General features: G+C 46.7%; 1 protein-coding gene across 8 annotated transcripts in view; it reads left to right on the top strand.

The window, feature by feature from the left end:
- The window catches only part of CAMTA1 (calmodulin binding transcription activator 1), a 231,532-nt gene that overhangs the window by 121,707 nt on the left and 88,523 nt on the right, over window positions 1–21,302 (top strand). For all 8 annotated transcript variants that reach the window (XM_071575905.1, XM_071575906.1, XM_071575910.1 and 5 more), the window contains one exon: window positions 3,414–3,485. In XM_071575905.1, the coding sequence (XP_071432006.1) occupies window positions 3,414–3,485 (72 nt within the window). The remainder of the gene's footprint in view (window positions 1–3,413; window positions 3,486–21,302) is intronic.

Here is a 21,302-nt window from a genome sequence, read left to right as displayed (position 1 = left end):
TCTCTAAAGATTGATTTAGCTTCTTATTAAGGGAATTGGGAATTCAGTGTGAAAATCTGAACAAAATCTAGGCGGTTTTTAGGGTTTTTTTTAAATATCCACTAGTGTAACTCACTGGGGAGAAGAATTTCAAAGCCTGTCCAACCCTATCTTGAATTTTTGATTCTCCTGCTTTCCTATTTCCATTCCCAAGGTGTGCTTGTTAAGGAAGAACACCTCAGCATTATTGTATTATTTTTAAATAAGCCACAATCACTTTAAAGAGCTCAGGATAAAAAATCCACTCATAATTTGATTTTTTTATCCCCCCCCCACCTCCAGTTTTCAGAAGTTTGGTAATGCCAGATGTGCACTGCATACAAATGGCAGGGCGAGCAGCTGTAATTGCATGTTCTCCCCCCTGCCCAGAGAAGGCCTTTTCTCTTTAATTACCCCTTGAATTGTGAAGGGTTGAGCTGCAGTGGAGATGGCAGAGCTGGGCTCTCCAGCAGCAGTGCGAGGGCTGCACAGGAGGTGCCCATAGGCAGGTGTGGGTGTCACATTCCAGGGATACCCCCACAGCAGCAGGATGTGGTCTGTGTGGCCACACTCACTGGGTCACCTACAGGGACAAGGACATGCTCCTGGACAGGCAACAGGACTGCATCACCACCACCATGGGCATCCTGATCCCAGCATGGCAGTGGGTCAGAGTGATCCCTGCAGGTGTCCCTGTCCCTTTTCTGGTGCCACTTGGTGCTCCTTTGGAGTCAGGCTGGTGCTGGTCCCCACAGAAGGTGGTGACTGGTCACATCTCAGGCCTTCTTCTCTACACAGCAGTCAATGAGCTGCTGAGGTGGCATCTCTCCTCAGACAGCTCAGAAGTGCCCTTTCTCTTCTCCTGGAGATTTTGTAAACTTGAAAGAGAATCTTGAAAAAAATTGTTCTCCCCTGTCCAGCCCATTAATTCAGCCTGCTCAGGACAGAATTAACCTTGGCAAGCCTTGCAGAGGAGAGAGTCATTCTAACCTTAAAAATCTGCTGATTAAAGCTGGTTTCAGGAATTCGATTTCACTTAATGCGTTGGCTGAGCGCCCAGCCTGGCATTAACATCTCCACAGACACACAGGCCTCCGCAGCTTTTTCCTCCCCACTAAAAAATAAATAAAAAAATAAAAGAAAACCCAGCTAATGAAACCCCCTTTGCCTGTTCTGAGCAAGAATTCATTTTAAAGACAGCTTTAGCTAAAGGCATTACTCCTCCCCTGGTTGCCTGTGTGCTCCAGCCAGGCAGGGCAGTAATTCTGCTCTCCTCATTAGTTGCAGGGTGGTGTTGAGCCAGCTGGGCACTCAGTGACCCTGAGCTGTGCTGAGACTGAGGGGTTCTGCCTCTGCCAAAGGCAGGGGTCAGAGGGACCAAGTGTAGGAAAAATTACCTCTACACTCCCCTCCCCATAACCCCCGTGTACCAAGCCATGGGGCTGCATGTGTCATCCACAGCGCCTAACTCATTAACCTTGAAAATCCTCCCAAACAATGACACTCAGATTTCCTAGGTTTCTATTTATATCCTAAAGGGGGTTTTTATGCCTTTTATCCCAAAATTAATGTAGTTTTTATTGCTGCCATCACTCATTTTGCCTACACTCCATGTGCACTCCCAGGGACTGTTTCTTTCCCCTGCAGAGCATTTATTTGATGCTGTGGTGTCTCTTGGTGCCTGTGGGGACAGTCCCTGCCATCTCTCCGAGGTCAGGAGCTTGCTCAACGTGTGAATCTCCTTCATCCCAGCTGCCCAAGTTAGAACATCCAGCCTCTAAACATCAATGCAGAGTCTGATTCCCATGTCCTGCCACCGTGAGGGGAAAAAAAGAAAAACTTAAGAAATCCCTTCTGTGTTCTGGGTGCTTTGTGAATTCTGTGAATCATTAGGATTTTTTAAGGGTTTACTGTAATGTTGAAAACCATTTTCGTGGAGGTGGAAGGCTTTTGTGATTCATTATTGACAGCTCCAGAATTATCCACAAGACACCTCTGGAGAGGGTGGGCAGTGGTCCTGCCTGCTGCATTCCATGAGCTGCACAGATTCCAGTGCTGGAACTTCTTGTTTGGATTTGGTTTTAATCAGAATGAAATTTCAATTGACTCCGCAGCAAATCAGGGTGGGAAGCAAGTTGAGGGGTGCTGGAATATGTTGATATATATTGCAGGAGGTGCTATGGATGTCCTTAGCTTCTGTAAAGGCTATTCAGCTGCTCCAGACCAGCTTTCCCACCCTCACTGGGAAGCAAGTTGGACTGGGAGATTCTGCACCTCCGAAGCTGCTTTTCTAAGCAGGGGGACCAGCTCTGAGTCAGCAGAACCAAACACTACAGACTTTTCCATGCAGCCACCAGCGCCGTGTGCCAGGAGTCACTGTCAGGGATTATCCAAACAAAAGGCGGCGGCTGTTCCCCATCCGAGGGGAGGGATTTAAATGTTAAGCTTTTCTTTGGATTATTTTCTGCAGGGCTTTTTTCCCTGCCCTGTTTTTCCTCGCTGCATTTCTGTGTGGAATGTACCCTTGATACATTTGAAAGTATTATTAATCTTTGTCATTTCTGTTTAAAAATAACTCTGTGATAGCAGCCAGCAGTCCTTAAATCCTGTTTAATTCAGGCCGACCTTGTGAGTGGTGATCCTGGGGAGGGGATGGTGCCACAGCCTCCAGTGTGCTTGCCAAGCACAGACATCCAGTGGAACTGCACCCCTCTGTGCTCAGGGTCTTTGAAATTAAAACCAGTTCTGTGTGTTTGGGTTGCACTGGGCCTGGTTTCCAACTGAAAAGTTTAAACATGCTGGAAATTTGATTTTTTCCTGCAGAAAGAATTCCTTGGCCTTGCTGGTTTCAGCTAATCGGAGAAGCAGAGTTTATAAAAAACAAACAAACAAACAAACAAACAAAAAAGAACAAGTTAAGCAGGAAATCAAAAACTGTATTTTGGCCTTTTGCTGTCTGAAATACCAGAGAGCAATTTTTTCAGTTTACAAACACAACAACCCAGGAGATAAACTGGAAAAAGAGATTTAAGTGTTGTGTTTGTCAAAAAATAAAAATAGGTTAGAGCAAAGATTTGAGTGCAGCCCCCAACCAGCCCTGTTGGTGCTGGGGTGCCAAGGGATCCTCCGTTGGCTCTGGCCACTCCAAGGTGACTGTGCTTGGGCAAAGGCATCATGGGGGGACTGTCAGGAAGGGGGTTCTGTGACCTATAGCAATGCTGGAAAACACATGTTGGGGTGCCACAATCCTGTGTTTTGTGTTAACCAGCCCTGGGCCAGCAGCAAAACGATGTCCTTGGTGGCGGGTTGTGCTGCTGCCCCATCCTCAGCACAGCCTCTCAGGCAATGGTTCCTTCACTAACCCGACTCTGCTTTCTCTCTTTTTGTGTCCCCAGTGCCTGTATGGCTGCTACGTCCATTCCTCCATCATCCCCACATTTCACAGAAGGTGCTACTGGCTTCTGCAGGTAGGATGGCGACGAGTTCCTCTCTCTGGGGTCACGCCGTTGAGCTCTGCAGCCACATTCGGCTGCTGCTGGGGGGGGTCAGCATCCCACGTTTCACTGTTTGGGGGATTTTGTTTGTCTGAACGATGAAATGGGTCTTCTTAGTTGTCTGTCTCTGTTCAGAGGGATCATGTATTTTCTCTAGCAATAGAGAGGGATGCCAGGTCAGGCATTCCTTATGTGTTTGAATTTGGGGCCAGCCTTGCAGTGGATCTGTTCTCCTCCAGTGAGGAGTTTAGTCACTCAATAATTTTTATTCTGTCTGTTGTGGGAACAGAGAAACCCCAGGAGGAGTCAAACTGAGTTTTTCTCTTAGTTACACAGAGTTTGAGCAGCTCTCCTGGTGCTGTGGTGGGGCATGCTCAGGGTCATGTGTGGGAGTTGGCCTGGGTGGTGTTTGCTGACCATACCTTTGAGGAGCTGTTCGTATTCTTGGCTGGTTACCATGGCATACAAAGTGGAAGCAATTTGTTTTCTTTTGTTAGAAAATGGCACTTGACACATATTGTATTAATACTGTTTTAAAGATTAAACTCCCATGGTCCCGAAGACTAACAGGTCTGAGGAAAGTGACATCTGTTTCTAGAAGCAAATGGAAAATAATCCCTTTTTCCCCCTGGTTTTGCAACTGTACTTTCATATGAAAAAAGAAGACACTGCAGCTGTCACTGGGACAGGACAGACACCTCATGACCTGCAGAGCACGATGCCCACACCATGGATGTAATCAAAGGGAACATGCACCAAATGCCACTGTCCTCTGTGCTGTCTCTGTGCTCTCAACTCCTTTTGCATCCACAGCATATAAATGCTGGATGCAAGGAAAGAGAAGATGCTTGGCTGCAGTGGTGGGAGCAGCACTGCACCTCACAGAGCAGAGCTGTGGCTCCTCTGAAAATGCAGCATGACTGCATTGATCTGGCTCTCTTATAGGCTGCTTAGCTGTGCTTGTACCCCCAGAGGGGTCCTCACTCATAAGTCACCTCTCTTACCTTCAGTTGTGAGCTTTGTATTTATTTTTCTTCTTGTTTTGTGCTCCCCAGAAGTGTTGCTGGCCCTGGCTGTTGTAGCTGTTAGCCAGCATGTTGGCCAGCATCTCCTTGAAGGGTTGCACTGCAGCACTGTAGGATCTCTGAGCTGTACCCTGGGGTCTGGCCCCTTCATGTTCACAGAGTGTGTGATGATGTATAGTTGTCTTCTTTGCTTAGGTAATGTAATCTCTTTGGTTCAAGAGGAGCGGATGGGAAGTATATTTCTTAGAAGCCTATTTATAAAATGCACTGCAGGATGTCTCACTGTGGCAGTGGTAGACTGGTATTCCTCAACAAGGACACGTTGTGCCTTCTCTGTGGGAGGAAGAGGGGTCTGTGATTCATGACAGCATCTCCCAGGCATAAATGGGCATCCTTCAGTCATGCGCTCAAGGTTATTCAGCTGGGAGAAGGGAGCTGGCCAAGAATAGATGATGCTTTTCTGTCGTCTGCACAGTGTTTGTGTTCAGCTCCATGGTGAATTCAGGGGGAATGAGACCAGAGAGGGAGAAGGTGTTTTGTATGTCTGCTGCAGAGGCTTCCACTTCAACATCCCCCAGTAAATGAGTTTGGTATTCCAAAACAGGTACAGCCAGGGCAATGTTTAACATTAACCTCCAGCAACATGTTTGGCTTTTTAGTTCACAAAGGCATGTGGATGACTTGTCCTTCTTTTAGAGAGACATTCAGCACCTTCCTGGGGCACAGAGGGCTCTGCCTGTGTCTGGTCAGTGGGGAGTCAATACAATTAGTCTGCGATGCTGCCTGTGTTTTATGGGATGATCTTCCTCCAAATCCTATTGTCAGGTTAGATATTGATTAAAAATCCCCATTCAATTGTTCTTGATCTTTTCTGCTTCACATTTTCAGCATAAAGGCCAGGACTCAAACCAGCCACAGGGACTCACAGCCTCCCTCATGCATTTACACTGCACTGTAGCCATTAATTATATGGCTATGTCTGATTTCTTACTGAAACAACTTTGTGTTGTCATTTATGATTGACACAACATGCCTGCTCCCTGGGGACTGGTCAGAGGGATAAGAAATGGGAACCAGTCAGCTGGAGCCACACAGTGCAGTTTTCTGTGTCTCTTGTAGAGAAGTTCTGTGGTCAGCAGAGACCGTGGCTGGCGCGGGCAGTGGGATGGCAGGTCTGCTGCATGGAGCACTGCAGCTGAGGCCTCCTCCTCCTCCCTGTTCTAAAGGGAGACATTTTTGAGACATTTCCAGCTTTCTGGATAATGGATTTGAAGTACTGCCTTACCCCAAAGACCTTTAATATTTGTAATAGGTGTTGTAATTGCCAAGCCAGTGTTTGTTTCTGCAGGAGATGGTCCAGGCCCAGGCACTGGGAGCCTCTCGCTTGGATGCTTTCTTGGACACTCACTCTTGGAGCTGAGTGAAGAAAGCATGATGAAGGTGGTGGTTTCCTAGATTTGGCTCTCATATCTTTCTTTGGATTTTCTGATCTCTAGAAATATAAGATCATGCTTTGGGTGACAGGCAGAGGAGAAGACGGGACTGAGGATGCAGTGGTCTCTTCTGGGTTCTGGGGAGGACTCCCCAGTGGTGCTTTGGTTTTTACTGCTTTGCATTACCTGTTTGCTTGTGACAAGATACAGAACCCTGTCTGTCCTCAGTGCACTGAGCACAGAGCAGTGCTGTTGACACCTTTCTTGAGGTGTGGGGGATGGCAGATCTCAGTCTTCTGCAGAGGCTTCACCACAGCTGCAGCCCTGAGTTCGTTGGCTTGTCACCAGCAGGACCTGTACTGTGCCTCTTCAACATAGCACCAGATTTTGTGTTAATGGAACACGGAGAAAAACCTCTGTTTGCTCTCGTACTGACTAATGGAGGGAAAATGTGGATTCTCAGACACGGACGATTTTCAAACATTGGCACCGCTGAGTAGCAAAATGCAGCGTTCCCTTCTGTACGTTGGAAATTGGCACCCCAAGAATGTGAAATTAATCTGGCTGCCAGGCTTCCCAGAGGGCTGCTGCTTGCCAGGGTTACAGAGGCAGGCTTTGCCTTCACCCATCAACAGCAACGTGTCCCTTGCTCACTCCCACGCTTGTGCCGTGCAGCTGGAGATGCTGAGCTCATTGGACTGTTCATTGTGCTCCATCCTGCCTTTAGCAGGTGCTGATGTCTTCTTTAGTGCTGGTGTTCAGGTGCTGCAGGGATAGGAAGGAATACATTTCTAAAAAGTGGTGCCTTTTTCTTAATTAAGAAGTGCATAAAATGTGCTATAGGATCATGCTAAAAACCTACTGTGAATTTAGACCTCTTGTCCAATCAAACAAATTAAGAGTAACAAGTCTTGGAGAGCAATATGTCAGCAGAGAGCTGTTTCCCACTGTACAAGCATTAACTGCTTGCTGAATAGTTCAGAAGTGGTGCAGAAGAGTGTCAGTGGCACTGTCTGTTCAGGCAGGTGAGCCAGAGAAGTGGAGCAGGACACGCAGGCTGAGCTGGGAGGGCACAGGGAGACACCAGAGCCCCACAGAGCCCTATTGTAAATCCAGCATTCACAATAATTCCTGAAATGTGATAATCCAGTTCTCTGGGACGCGGGGGGAACTGCATTTCACCTTTATTGCTTGCATATTCATGGGATGCTCCCAGCAGCCCTGGCAGTCCTGGGATGGTTTCCTGCAGGGTGGAAAATGGCAGGGGAAGGTCAGGGACATCAGCAGTGTCATCAGGGGTAATGTCCAGGCAGGATATCTGTCCTGGAAGGAGCAAGTGGGAGATGCTGAGGGGCACACTGGTGTTGGGCAATATTTGGATAGCAGTCTTTAGTTATTGTTCCTGCAGTTCAGTGTGCATCAGCTGTGCCTTTGTGGAGTATCCATAAGCACCAACTGAATTTCAAAGGTTTTTGCAATATTTTCTCTTTAAACTGTTTCTTCCTGGATTCTTCCTTCTGATACACTTGAATATTCAGCAGTTTGTTACTATGAATGTCTGCACTAATGCTTCATGCTCCCTGAGCATTCCCTTCCTAAAATGCATCTTGTCTGAAATGGACAAAAAGTATCCAGGCCTAACTCATTTAAAATATTTTACATGTCTGTCCTGCAGAATTTTGGTGTTCATTCTGTATTTTTTTGCCTCAATTTTTCCATTATGTCCTGAACAAGAGGAAACCCTTCCCATTTATTTTTGATAGCACCCCATCAGAGCAGCATTTCCCTCTCTGATCGCTCGTGCTGGGCTGTGTCAGCAGCATCTCCTGCGTCCCTGGCTGGAGCAGCGACAGCTCGAGGCTTTGGGGCTTTTTCAACATAAATTGGAAGCATTACAATCTTATAAAGATTCTCAAGACTTTTGCTTAGTAATGAGTTTTTATATTTCATTTGGGTGAAATAGAAGTGGCTGGGCAATAAAGCACTGAGGGTGCTGCACTGCACATGGACCCATAGGTGTGTCCTGTATGTTCGGGGGTGAGGTGTGAGCGAGGCCTCGGCACAACAAGCCTATGTGGTTTTGCTAAGGGGACTGTAAACTGTTGCTGCTACCCTGACATGTTGTCCCAAAGTGGGTTTTAGCCTGTACAATGAAATTCAGTGTGTACAGAAGTCTGGCAGAGCATGGCCTGGGGTGCCCAACCATAGCCTGCATGGCTCTGTGTCCCAAGCACGCCCAGGATGCAGGTGGGTGTTCACAGAGCAGAGCTGTGCAGCATCTGTGCTCTACCTCGCTTGGGTTCTTGTTCTCAGTGCCCTGTGTGCATGTGGAGCTGTGCTGGAAAGGAGACAGGGAATGTGGGCGGAGCACATGGCACATGCAGGAGAGTGGAATTGTCTTCTGCATTGATTTAGCTCTGAGCAGAAGTGCTTTTGGTACCAGACATTGTCAGGATACACCGATTGGTCCCCTTGTGTCATCATCAGGCTTCACGATGGACAAGCATTTTCAGAGAATGAGGAACTTGTGGGTACCCTTTTCATGCTTCCTTAACATGCCTTTGACTTGATCTCTCTGAAGGGTGCTCTCTTCTTTTCCTCCTTTCATCTTCTCACCAGCTGTTCTGAAGGCACTGTGCTCATCGCTGTGTCTCTGCTACCTTGAAGTCACCAGAACAGCCATGTCTCAAGAATTCTCATCCTGTTTTTCAAGGTTCATTAAAGATCTGAAATACTCCTGGAATCAGTGGAGCTGTGCAAAAGCTATTGCTCAGTCCAAGTCAATTCCCAAGGGTTCTGTGAACTCTTTTGTAATAATTGTCTGTTTTAATAATTTTTTTTGGTCACATGTCTAACATATTGGCTCCTGAAAGAGCATTTCAGAGTAACTAGAAGCAGAGAGTCCTGTGCACCATGCTCCATAATCACCCTGTGGGGTGTCACAGAGAGCACACAGCCCATGGGCTGTTGGAGAAAGAACAAACCACAGAGCACTCTTTGCATTAACAGCCATCTTTGCACACGAGACTATGGAAAGAAATCAAGATACTGCTTTCCTGAAAGACATTTTTTATGACAGAAATCTCTGGTATGTAACATTGAGGTGTGGCTTAGGCTGGGCCATGTCCTGTATCAGCCTGGATCCCAGGAAACCAGAGATGGAGCTCTGCAGGGTGGCTGAAGTGGGACTGCGAGAGCAGCAGCACTAACCCTCTGCTGATGTTCCAGTAAAGGGGAGACAAAGAGGATTACAAATGAACTGGTGTGTCAAAGGCTGGGAACACTTTAGCAGGAGTGCTTTATCTTTTGTAATGTTTTTATAAATTATTTATTAACACACTTGCTGCATTTTCCTGAGAAATTGGGTAGAAGAGCAGAATGTATAGCCAGCAGATTATATTCCAGAAGGAAGACGTCTCTGATTAAAAAACAATTTCCAACCCTTTCAAATACATAACTTTATTTTAGATGAGCAGGCTGCTATTTTTGTATCGCTCTCCACCATTTTAAAGAAAATCCCATATTCGTTCCCTAGATATATGAGGAGACTGACGTTAATGCGAGCAAACTAAAAAGCAGTCAGAGTGCTTTAGTTGTTACTTAAATAATCTGTTGTCATTTATAGAAAAGATGCCTTTCCCAAACTGCTGGGGGACGTGCCTGGGTTGCTGATTGAGAGGAATTCTGTCAGGGGCGACAGAGAAAAGGCCAAAACATGAGTGACTCCTGCAGAAAGGGAGAGCAGAGTTTGTGCTTTCAGCTCTTGATGGAAATGATGCCCTGTTGGCCCTGGATGCCTGACCTGGGGGAGGGAAAGCAGCAGATTCATCCCTTCTCAGTGGCCACAGCCCTGCCATGTGCCATGGCATGGCCAAGAGCAGCCACACAGCAGCTCCTTGTGCCTCATGTGGCAGCTGATGGAGCACCTGCCTTACCTAAAATGGGTTTTGTCCCTGTGGCTGCAAAGGGCACCGAGAGCAGCGTCAGGTCAGGGACACCTGGGGACCCTGCAAGGAGCTGCTGATGCTGGGAGAGATCAGCATCTCAGCAGGGCCACACAGAAGTGGCACGACTGGAAACAGGATTACTTCTGCTCCAGTGGCTGTCCCCCTGTTCTCTCAGGAGGACCCCAAAAAGCAGGACTGTCATCCCTCTGATTCTGCTCCGGTTCAGTCCGGTGGTGCTGTCACTGAGACATTCTCACTGCAGGGATCACAGCCATGTGGCAGCACAACTCAGCTGGAAATTAAATCAAACCACAGGCTCCAAGACACTTATTAATATGCTCTGTATACTGAGGATTAGGCTTTTGGTGACACTTAAATTGAATTCTAATGCTATTTTGAAATATATAATACGCTGAATTTACTTCACCTCAGGTTTGAGTTAATGGTTTATTAAATTATGCACCTTGCAGTAGTGAAGCTGTTTCCTGGTGTAGGACACCGAGCCTTGCAGGAACAATGCAGAGATTCTGCTGAGCTCATCCACATCCTCCCTGGTCAATTATTAGGTCTGCAGGTGTCAGTGAATGTATTATACCGTTGGCTGGAGTTTCACCCTCACTGGAGAGGTATAACTGAGGCTTGAGTTGGGAATTCTGTAGCAAAGCAAATTACAATTTTGAGTTTAGAGATCTGGAGTTCATTCTGGCGTAGGCAGCAGAGGACTTGAAGCAGATGCTGGCAAGGCTGAAGTCTCTCTTTCTAATGCAGTATATTTTTTTCCTTTAATAAGCAGTGTTTTGGCCTGCAGTGAGTTACCCTCTGTATTTTATCTGTTAAGGCACACTTTTTAAGTGTTTTGGATAAATCACTTCCCAGGTGCCTGAAGGTTTGAATGCTCTTCTTTCTGTCCTCTGCCTTTGAGAGTGTTGTGCTTATTACCCCAGTTGCTTTTATTCTCAAGATAATCTTTTATTTCTGAAGGAGTCTCTCTGTACTCCCTTTCTATCAACTGGCTGCCTCAGCTGTCACTGACGTCTGTGCTACCCCTGGTTAATGAAGCTGTGACGCCTCTTCTGTCTCACCCTGTCTCACTGGTATGAAGACTCTCCATCCCTGTCACCTCCTGCAGCTGCCACCTGCATCCTGCCATCTGTGTCCCACCTGGGATGCATCAGTGCATCCCTCTCACCAGTCCACACCCATGGTGGGATCTCGGGTCAGACCAACGGATGGGAAAGTGGCTGTCACGCACATGAATGTATACATGGTGTACTACCCTTAGTGAAAGGCAGTAAAGGTTATTAAAAGCAGTCCCAAGGTCACACTCTGCACCATAGCATGCTGCACCCACCTCTGAGGCTGTGGGAATGGTGTGTAGGGATCACAGCCTGATTCTCCTGCGAGATCAATGGTTTTCTTTAGTGTGTTAGTGAGGGGGCAAACCCAGAGGAGAATGACCAACCTAAATGGCTTTTGCTTCTGAACAGGTGTCATACCTCAGGGGATCATTTTCTGTGTCGAGGAAAAAGTGCACAGTTTGTCCTATCATGCATTTGTTTCCGTTAAATGTCAGCTTAACCTCTGCTCCTGGCACTGCCGCAAGGCGCGTGTCATGCAGCAGTCTGCCAGCTCGCATTGGTTATTGGCCACTGGCAGCACAGAAAGCATGACAGAGTGAAACAGAGGCTGAGGTTTTATCAGTTTAATCACTGTGAAATGGGATGGTCTTTTCCCAGGAAAGTAGATTTCCGAATAATGTAACCAGAGTAAGTCTGTTGTATTCAGTGTATCTTCATGTTGTTCCCACCATCATATGGCAGAGTGGAATGGCTGTTCCAATCATCCCCACGGCTCCTGGCACTGTCCTGGCTGGAGGGACAGCATGCACACCCCTGCTCCTCACTGTTGCTGGGCACTCATGACAGTCACCATCTATGATTCAGTTGAGCCATCACAGGTGCTTTCTGCTGGAAGAGGGAAAAGGCTGCCAGGATTTTCACCATTCTCCATTTATCTTTGTTTCTGGCACTCCTCGAAAGCTGGCATCAACAGCTCCATAATCACAGCCTTTATTTCTGAATGCAGAATACTGGTGTTTATTCCTCTCTACAACCTACACTTGAGCCACTTTCTGTGGGGGTTTTGGTGTTTTTAAGACACAGTGCTGGTATCCAGAGTGTTCCGGAGTGCAAAGACCTGGTCAGGTTGGTTCAGCCAAGCATCCCCTTTTTCATCAACCACCATTGCCCAGCACAGAGGCACCGTCATTGTCTGGTTTTATAGTGTCCCCATACAGATATTTAGTGCTGTGGAGAGCCTTCGAATTTCTTAAACAGTCAAATTTTGCTCATCTCATGCTTTTGCATTTCCTGCACCTGTTCTGCTGGGAATTTTCATTATGTGCACAGTGTAAGACTTTGAAGGAAAAGAAATCCCCATAGAAGATGGATCCCCTCCTTGGCCTGCAGTGAAGAGAGGAGCTGCAGTATCAGTTCTGCTGTGCATGGTCTGAGCGAGGTGCAGATTCAGCCCTGGCTCCTCCTGCAGCGCTTGGCACTGGCGCAAAGAGCTCCAGCCTCAAATGCTGTTGTTCTTTTGGTTTTATTGAACATCAAATCCATCACAAAAGTATGCAGGAAGAAAAATGAATGTAACATCTTTCAAGGTCACTGGTTTCCATGGAGGAGATGTGACTGTGTGGTGCATTCTTTGACACAGCCGACACTTGGGTCATGGGATTGACTCCGAGTCGTGTAGCTGTGTCCTTTTTCATGGAAAAATACAACAAATGCATCCTATAACCTGCTACCTGCTATTACCTGTGCAGTCCAGCACTCTGATAAACACTAATTATAACTACTTTGTAATGTCATCTCCTCTCTGCCATTTATTGACCTGCAGTGTAATTTTCTTCTTGGGAGTCCAGGTAACGAAATAGCCCAGGAAGAGCAGCCGTGTGAGCATCTGGGACAGCACAGCTGCCGAGACTCACTCAAGTGCTGAAAGGTGCTCAATTTTACAATGGTTTGATGTTCACATTATGGTAACAAATATGGAAACCTCTGAGAAAAGAAGTTTTTTTTCTGACTTCACCTTGTAGTTGTCAGAGGAAGAAGTTATGACTGTTGGGTGCTGGAACCTTGCTAAAAGAAATTATATAAAATAGCTTTTCTGTCTGTAATAGCATTTCAGATCCTAGAGCCTTTCCAAGCTCAAAGTGACCCAAAATCACTTGAACAGTAAGAAACATTGTCCTTCCAGGGAACTAACCCTTCATTTTCAGGTTTTGTAGAATCAAACAGAAAATCCACTGCAGATTCAGAAAATAGTATGACTAAGTAAGCTTGGAAGGGGCAGCTCTGAACTTGGGAGAAGAGGCCATGCCATATTTGGGTTTTAACAATGGTTTGCTGAAATCGTGTGAACTCATATCATCAGCTGAGAATATCAATTGCTTTAAAATGTCACCTTCTTCATTGCTTTACTCTATGTGAAGCAGACCTAGGCACTGTCTTTAGGCATGCAAAGGGGGGATAATGTCTCCTACTCGCTGTGACCTTCAGGCAGAGCATCCCTCCCCAGAGCTTCCTACTGCCCCAGTGCTGCAGGGACTGGGGCTGTGTGAGCTCCACTTCCCAGACTGCCACTCCTCTGGGGGAGGAAGGAGAGGATGTGGAGGGCTTGATTAAAAACTGCTTTTGCTTTTTCTCTTGAAGAATGTTTGCAGTGAAAACTGTATGTGAAATTTATACTCCTCTCATATGATTCTGACTGGTTTTAGTGCACAAATTCTCAGAAGAAAATGTATTCAATAAAAATTTGATGTGGAACTATAGCTCAGCAGAATCTTTCTTAAGAAATCCAGCTCTGGGATATTCATTTTGTATCTAGTTTCAGTTTTAGTGCCTATTCCTTCTGCAGATGCCCTCGTTAGCCTGCTAACAGCTCATGAAGAGCTCAGCTCCTCTCGCCCCATCCCAGCATCCCGGTGCTGCCCAGGACATTCCTGCACTGGCTATGGGAATTGTGTGGGGAGAAGCACAGCGCTGTGGAGTGATGCATAGTGCTTTTTCCACAAGCAAATCCTGCATTTTGTAGGAGAGCAGAGGGCCCAGGACCCACCTGAGCTGGGGCGGGGGGATGAACCTGTGGTAGGTAAAATGTTGCCAGGCTGGTGGGCAGTGATTTGGCTGACAGGAATGTGGTGTGCTTGGTTTATAACAAGCCTACTGGGAAATAGTTTTAGCAGGAGAAGTGAGATAAATCTGGATTTATTCTCCTTTGATGCTCAGCATGCAAAAGGAGATGGTTTAGGGGAAGTAGGAAAGGAATCTGGGATGGCCAGAATGAAAATTGCAGGGTAGACCTGACAGCTGTGAGCCCCTAAAGCCTGCGAGTCAGGGACATGACTCTGGTATCTGGGAGGAGTTAGTGCCAGTGTGCAGACAGAATTCTTTCCAGGCTTCAGAGCAAGTGACAGCAATGAGTGGAATCCTCGCAGGCCCCCTGATTTCCAACTCATGTTCCAAAAGGTTCCTGTTTGTTTCCCAAAATTGCAAGTGAGTGGCACTTTGTGCGACAGGCGTTGGTCCTGCTGCCGCTCCTGCTCCATGCTGGGAGCAGCATCCCAAGGCAGTGGTGCCTGAGGAGGCACAGAATCACTCTGCAAACAGAAATCCTAAGGCCGATTCCTCTGTTCAGTGTTTCAGGGTCACTAGAAAGATCTCAAACAGATTTCTGGTCCAGTATACTGTGGAAAGACAGATCCTGAGCAGAGCAGAGTGCTGGAATGGTGCCCCCTGAATCACCTCTTCCTCTATGCATTTTAATGCAGAGCTGGAGCCTTGAGGCAACTGAGAACATTTTCCTAAGGTTTAGTGATAAAATTCTGTCTCCTGTGAGTGAGCAATCTGCTGCTTTGCCACTTTTTTCAATTTAGACAGGAGTACACTGAAGCCTTCTTGCAGAAACATTTATGTGCCAAGCACAACTGGAGAGTTTGGGTTGTACTTCTTTAGTAATTCTTTTTCTTTACTTCTGGTGTTCTATCAAATTTTCACTGGAAAAATACTGCCCAGAGGCATGGGAAATGGCATATGGCTTTATGAAATATATTCTCATCCTAGGATACACCATGTTTTTATTTTGTGACAGTCCAGGATTCAGTGCACAGCCTAAATATTGTGGCATCCCATTTGATTTTTGAATTGTTGGATGGACTAGACACTATAGCTCATGGACAACATGACCATTTTTCCCCGTAGTTTACCCTTTTTCTAGATTAGTGTCTGTAAGTTTCAAAATGGAATAGGATTCCTCCCTGGTTTATAAACTAGGGCCATATTACAGCAGCACCCAGTAGTGCTGCTATATTTTAGATGGTGTCAGGGTTTCTCTTATAAACCTTATTTTTCAGAGGTTTATTGCTTAGCCATAAAAATTTGCTGTATGCTGGTGCTCAGGATGTAACAGCTGCATCTCTGCCGTGCAGAGAAAGTGTGTTTGCATGTTAGTTGCTGCAGGCAGAACAAACCACCCTCCCTGTGTACAATTATACCTAGAGCTCTGTATAATTGAATTAAAATTCAGTGTAAGTTTATCCTAAGTTTTTATTTCAGATTAATTGCTTGGAAGTGAGGAAATGCTCCCTTTCACAGGAGCTCTGGAACGTGTCCAGAGGGGTGCTGGCTCCCCAGTGCCCTGGGAGGCTCTATTCTGTCGGGGCAGTGTCAGGTTTCCTTGAACAGGACAATGAGACAGGACACAGCTTTTTTTGGAGCAGGGGGCTAAGGAAGGGATCTGCTGATGGCTTTTGGGAACCTGAAGTGATTAGCTGGGAGCACTGTTAATCTTAAGGGCTGTTCTTACTCACTGAGGTCTGTCTGGCCCACACAGTAACAATTGGTCATAAATATCTCTGTTCTACCAAAAGAAACCCTGAAAATGGATTTGCACGCAGCCTGTGCCTCTGAAAATATCTACAGGCATACGTGGCTGTGAACGTGTATCATCGGTGGGTTTTCTTATGTTGACATATGAGTAAGATACCAGCAGCCTCCTTTTAATAGCCCTGCATAATGCTCACACCTGCTGCAGTATAACTTGCTGCATTTCAGCAAACAAGGTGGCTGAAGGGAATGAAGAATATCCTCCCACAGTTCCCTGAGCTCCCAAAGGAGACAAACTATGGCTGTTCCTGGCCAGGCACACAACTGTGAGGGTGTCGTTCTGCTGTGGCTCCAGCAGCCACCAGCACAGGAGCTCTTCAGGTTTCCAAACACCAAAATTTGAGCCAAATGTCAAAACCCAAAAAGACCCCCAAATACTGCAGGTCGACATGAACCTCAGTGCGGCTGGATGTGTCTTCCGTGGCATTTCGGCTCTTACTGGATTTCCATCTGCAGGAGTTTAGTGCAAGTGTCAGACAGGTCTATATTTGAGCTCATGTTTTCTTGAGTGATAAGGCATTCTGACCTTAGTGCTGTTGGCCTGCATTAATTCTCACTCCAAAATTCTGTGTGGTCAGAGGCTCTGGATCGAATCTCTCAGGTCCTGTGGTGGAGAGCACAGCCCTGGCTGGTTCTGCTTTAAAAGTCTCATTGAATTCCTGCTGGGAGCACGTTTTTACCTTCATCTCCCCAGGTGCTCCTCAGTGTTGCCCACCTGAATTCAAACCTGAGCAAGAGTTGTACTGTTGGCTGTGTAAGATGCCATGACAGGGCATGTGGCATTGCATGGAGACAGGTTTGTTGCACCACAGGTGACCCCTAATCCAGCCCTCTTCGATGTGCACAGAGCTCAGCCATGTTCATGAACACACCTGCACAGTCGTGTTAATTAATATCATGTTTTACATTCCATTTTAATAAAGCCTTTTCATTACAGAGCTCGTTCCCATGGTAGGATAAATCAGAATTCTTTGCAAGAGCACTATAATTAAGCTGTAGCGCAGTGGGGAGGAATGTGTGTATGGGTACAAATTGAAAGGGGAAATTTAGGTTAGGTATTGGGAAGGAATTATTTGTTGTGAGGATGGTGAGACACCGGAACTGGTTGCCCAGGAAGATGGTGGATGCCCCAGCCCTGGGCATGTTCAAGGCCAGGTTGGACAGGGATTGGAGCAGCCTGGTCCAGTGGGAGGTGTCCTTGCCCATGGCAGGATGGGTTGGGACTGGATGATCCCTGAAGCCCCTCCCAATCCCTTAACATTATATGATTTAGTGTGTTTTGCTTGGGCAGTGTCTGTCTCAGCAGCAGGTGATCCCAGCAGGCTCAGGCAGTGCTCCTCTGCTTTGTGCCTCGGGATTTCTGCCCAGGTACTGTTTCAGGCTTGGGTCATATTTCACAGGCTGTAGAGATGGGAAAAAACCTCTCCAAGGCAGCAGTTCCACCATTTTTGGCTCAGTGGACCATTGCAGCTCTCAGATGTGCCTGTGGCAGCTGGGACAGTGACAGGAAAGCAGGTTTTGTTGTTGAGGTTGGTTCTGCAGGTGATTAATTTACCACAGGCTGGAGTTGGTGGCCATTCCCAGGCAACACCAGGACAGGGATGGAGGGATGAGTGGTCTGATGTAGGGAACCAATTTGGGGTGTTTCTTCAGTTACCAAAGTACCAAGAGTGACAACACAGTAGGTGAAATACTTTTTTATTTTAGATCTTTTGTGGTTTGCTCCTGTAGTTTAAAAGATCAATACACGTGGGGCATACACAGCTGTTCATAATGGGGAGAGTCGCTTTGATGAGCACGAGGAAACGGGTTCACTGTGGGGTTAGAGAGTCCTTGTTCAAGACAGGCAGCTCAGCAAGAGGAGGTAAAGGAGTTGTGTCAGAATTCCTTGTGAATTTGGGAACAGACTTTTATTTTCTCTTCAACAAAAACCAGGGTTTATAAAAAGAGACAAAGCCTGCTTGGGAGGAGCAGTTGAGTTCCTGCTGCCAACCTTAGGGATGCTTATTTACGAGATGTGCAGCCAGGAGATGGAAATGCTTCATTAGCAAGCAGCAGTGCATGCTAGCCAGAGAAGATCCTAGCAGAGTAAATTAGGAAGGAAACATCTGTTGCATTCTGTTTTGGTTTTAGTGCTTAGTCTGGTGCTAATCCTGGCCCTTTGTGACCTATTTACATGTCCCCTCATTCTAGATATGAGACATGTTTTGTTTGTTAGTTCTGGATGTGTGTTACACCCTTTGAACTGAATTGCCTCAGAGTTCATACCTACCCTGCAGGAGAGATTTGTTTCCTTCTTGTTTTCTTTCCTTCCCAAGACCTTGCAGGCAAAATGTTAGAGGTGGAGGGGAAGGGGAGGCATTAAAAGCCTGAGCCAGGCAGAATAAAATGTGTGTACGCATGTATGTGCATATATATAAGATGCAGAGTTCTACCTTCTTCCCCCTTTTGTATAATGATTTTATGATTAAGAAATGACAGCTTCTAACAGAAATTTATAGTCTTGCTTTATACAAGATTCATAGCACATTTAGGAAGAAATATTTCTCACAGCATCATGTGTAAAATTTCCAGGTTTGGTGCAAAGAGAGAGGTGGCATGCAGAAATTCTCTTCCTAAATCCTACTTTTTCCACTGGCCAGTAGGGCAGTGGCAGGCACAGATCTGCTCTGCTGCTCCATGAATTCAGCACAAGAGGCTGTGCTGGGCCTTTCCTGCAGTGAGGAGTTTTCAGGGAAAGGATCTGGAGCTGGTGGGTGCTCTCTGAGGAGCTCCTCTGTTTGCAGGGAAAGGGACAGGGAAGTGGATGCTCTCCATCTGGCACAGAGGGAATGGATGTGGCAGGTCTGAGCTGCTCAGCACCAGGTTGCCGCCGCAGAGTTTTGTTCAAGGCTTAAAACACTTGCTGAGATTAATGACCAAAAATGTCAAATGTGTCCACAGCTAATTATTCATTAGATGCGTAATTAGTGTGAGATGATCATGACATTTTACTGTTATTAATTTTTATACTCTAATAGGAATTAAATCACTCTGAGCTCACAGAACAACAGTGGGAACTGGCACCGGAGATGCGTGTTGCGGGGCTGGAAGATGCTCCCTCAGCACTGCCTGGCTCTCTGAGGGAGTGTTGGTGCTGCTGAGTTTCCTGTGATGAGTTTTTAACTTCCTGTTGTACCTCTCCTCAAAGTGGAGGGCTGTGGGATGCAGGCAGCCAGGCTGAGCCTCCAAAATACCAAGTCTAGTTGTCTTCATTAAAGTAACAATAAACTCAAAAAAGTAAAGCCAAACATATTGGGTTCTGTACTTTAGAGACTGGCAGGTTTCTGGCTTTGTTGTCTTTTAATACCCCAAGAACAGATGCAGGTTGACAAGTGGCATCAGCCAAGGGACGCAGCTTTATAAGGTTGTGTTGAAGCAGGCTTGGAAGTAGCCAGCTGAAATCTAATTTGTAGCCAAGTGGAATAAATTGGAACTGATAGTTACTCAATTAATGGCATGGGCAGCAAGGTGAGGTCTCCTCTCAAAATAGCAGAATAAGGTTTCTTGTCAGGGAGGTTTGGGAAAACGGGGCACGGCATCAGATTTTCAACCAAATTCAGCCATTAATCATCTAAGTAGCAGGAGGGAGATGTGATTATTATAGAGAGGCTCAGCAAAACAGTTTGAGTGAGCACTTCCCAGAAGGGTGAAGGAATCCAAGCCTGAGCCAGTGAACGAGTCCTGGAGCTTGCCTGGAGCTGAGGATTCTCAGGCCAATGTGGCCTCAATCCTGCAGGAAACATCTCTGATCCTGGGCTGTACCAGGTACCCACGACCTGTGCTGGACTCTGAGCAGCCTGAAGCAGCAGCAGGACACAAGAGCTTGTGTGAAAACACGGTTAATCCCCTCAGCCCAGGCCCTGCAGTCAGCAGACCACCAAAGTGTCAGAGCAGGACTTCCCTGCTCCAGCTCTCGGCACATCCCCAGTGCTGTGGCAGTGACACATCACTGATGTCCTGCTCTTTGGGCAGGAACTGCAGCACTCTGGTACAGGCAAAAGAGAGCAAAGCAAAGGGCAGCAAGGGTTTTCCCAAAGCCTGAATGTTGTGCTAAGTTGAGCTTTGGTGGTGCATTGGTGGCTGAGGTTTGGGTGTTGTGGGGATCCCCTGGTGCCTTGGGCTCCCTTCACGTCAGGCTGGGCAGCAGTGCCCTGCAAGCTGTTCCTCACAGAAACACAGGATGCCAGCTTTGAGGCTTCCTCATTTTGCCAATACTTTGTTTCCAGTTATGATTGTTAAAGAATTCATAGAAAATGCTTCAGCAGTGAACAGCAGGCCTGGTGTGGGCTTCCCTGTGGAGGGTGACAGGGCATGTTTTGGTTTTGGCACAGAAACTGTCCTGGCCACTGGGAATGAATACAAGAAACAATTTGTGCAGATTAGCTCAGATATTGAGCTAATAAAACCATAGATGAGATCTAAACTATGAAACATCTCTCAGCTTGTAATGCAAATACAGTCCAACATCTGTGGTCTTTCATTAAAAGTGAAGTTATGAGAGTGAAATTTCATTCAGTGACACTAATTTGTGCCTGCAAAATTATTAACAATTTGATATTGGGGCTTCCTAGAATTAATTTTTCTGTGCTGTTAGAAGTTGTCAGAGGAGATCCCTCCCTTCCTACGGAACTGGATCAGAAATGCCTCATGTACATGGGTTGACCCCTTCCCTCTGGAGAGCACATTAATTGAAGCTGCGCTCCCATCAGGCTGGTGCTGTGGGAGAGGAGTGTAAAAGCCATGCAGAATAACAGTGGAGGAATTTGTAGGAGTATTAAGCAAGGCAGAGCATAATAGATCAGCTGCTTTCAGACTGGGACTGTGAAGAAGAAGCTACTGTTGGCAAATCTTTTCCACTTGTATGTAGGACGGTTTTCTGTAAGTGGGAATATAAGGACAGTCATAGGATCTTCTTATTGCAGCAACATCTCAGCCAGCTCGAGGTGTGCCAGCTCTTCATCATCCTGCTAGGAAGCAGAAGGTGCACCAGAATGAAGAGTGGCTCTCTCTCACCACTGTACCTTCTGGTCCCTTTGGAGCCCATTACCTTGGAGCACTTTCCCTGCTCCCACTTTGCCTCAGCGGTGCCAGCGCACACCTGATGGCACACCAGTGGTGAGCAGAACACGGACCTGTTCTCCTTTTCCCATTGCATGGCAATCTGTTACCTTTGACTTAGATAAATGTCTGCTGAGAGAGAGGTGTAACTTCGGCTCACCAGACCCATCTGACAAACCTACTGTGTTTCTGGCTGGTTTTGGTTTTGCTGATGAATGCTTCTCCTCACTTTCCTTACCTCACACACAGAGCCAGCACCTCAAGTGTAGCTCCCAGTGAAAACAACTGCCCCAGATGTGGCAAGGGGAGAAGCAGGTGGGGCAGGAGGGACTGGGCT

This window comes from Pithys albifrons, chromosome 22 (genome assembly GCF_047495875.1).
Source record: "Pithys albifrons albifrons isolate INPA30051 chromosome 22, PitAlb_v1, whole genome shotgun sequence".
NCBI classification, from domain to species: domain Eukaryota; kingdom Metazoa; phylum Chordata; class Aves; order Passeriformes; family Thamnophilidae; genus Pithys; species Pithys albifrons.
This window is presented reverse-complemented; position numbering and strand designations above follow the sequence as displayed.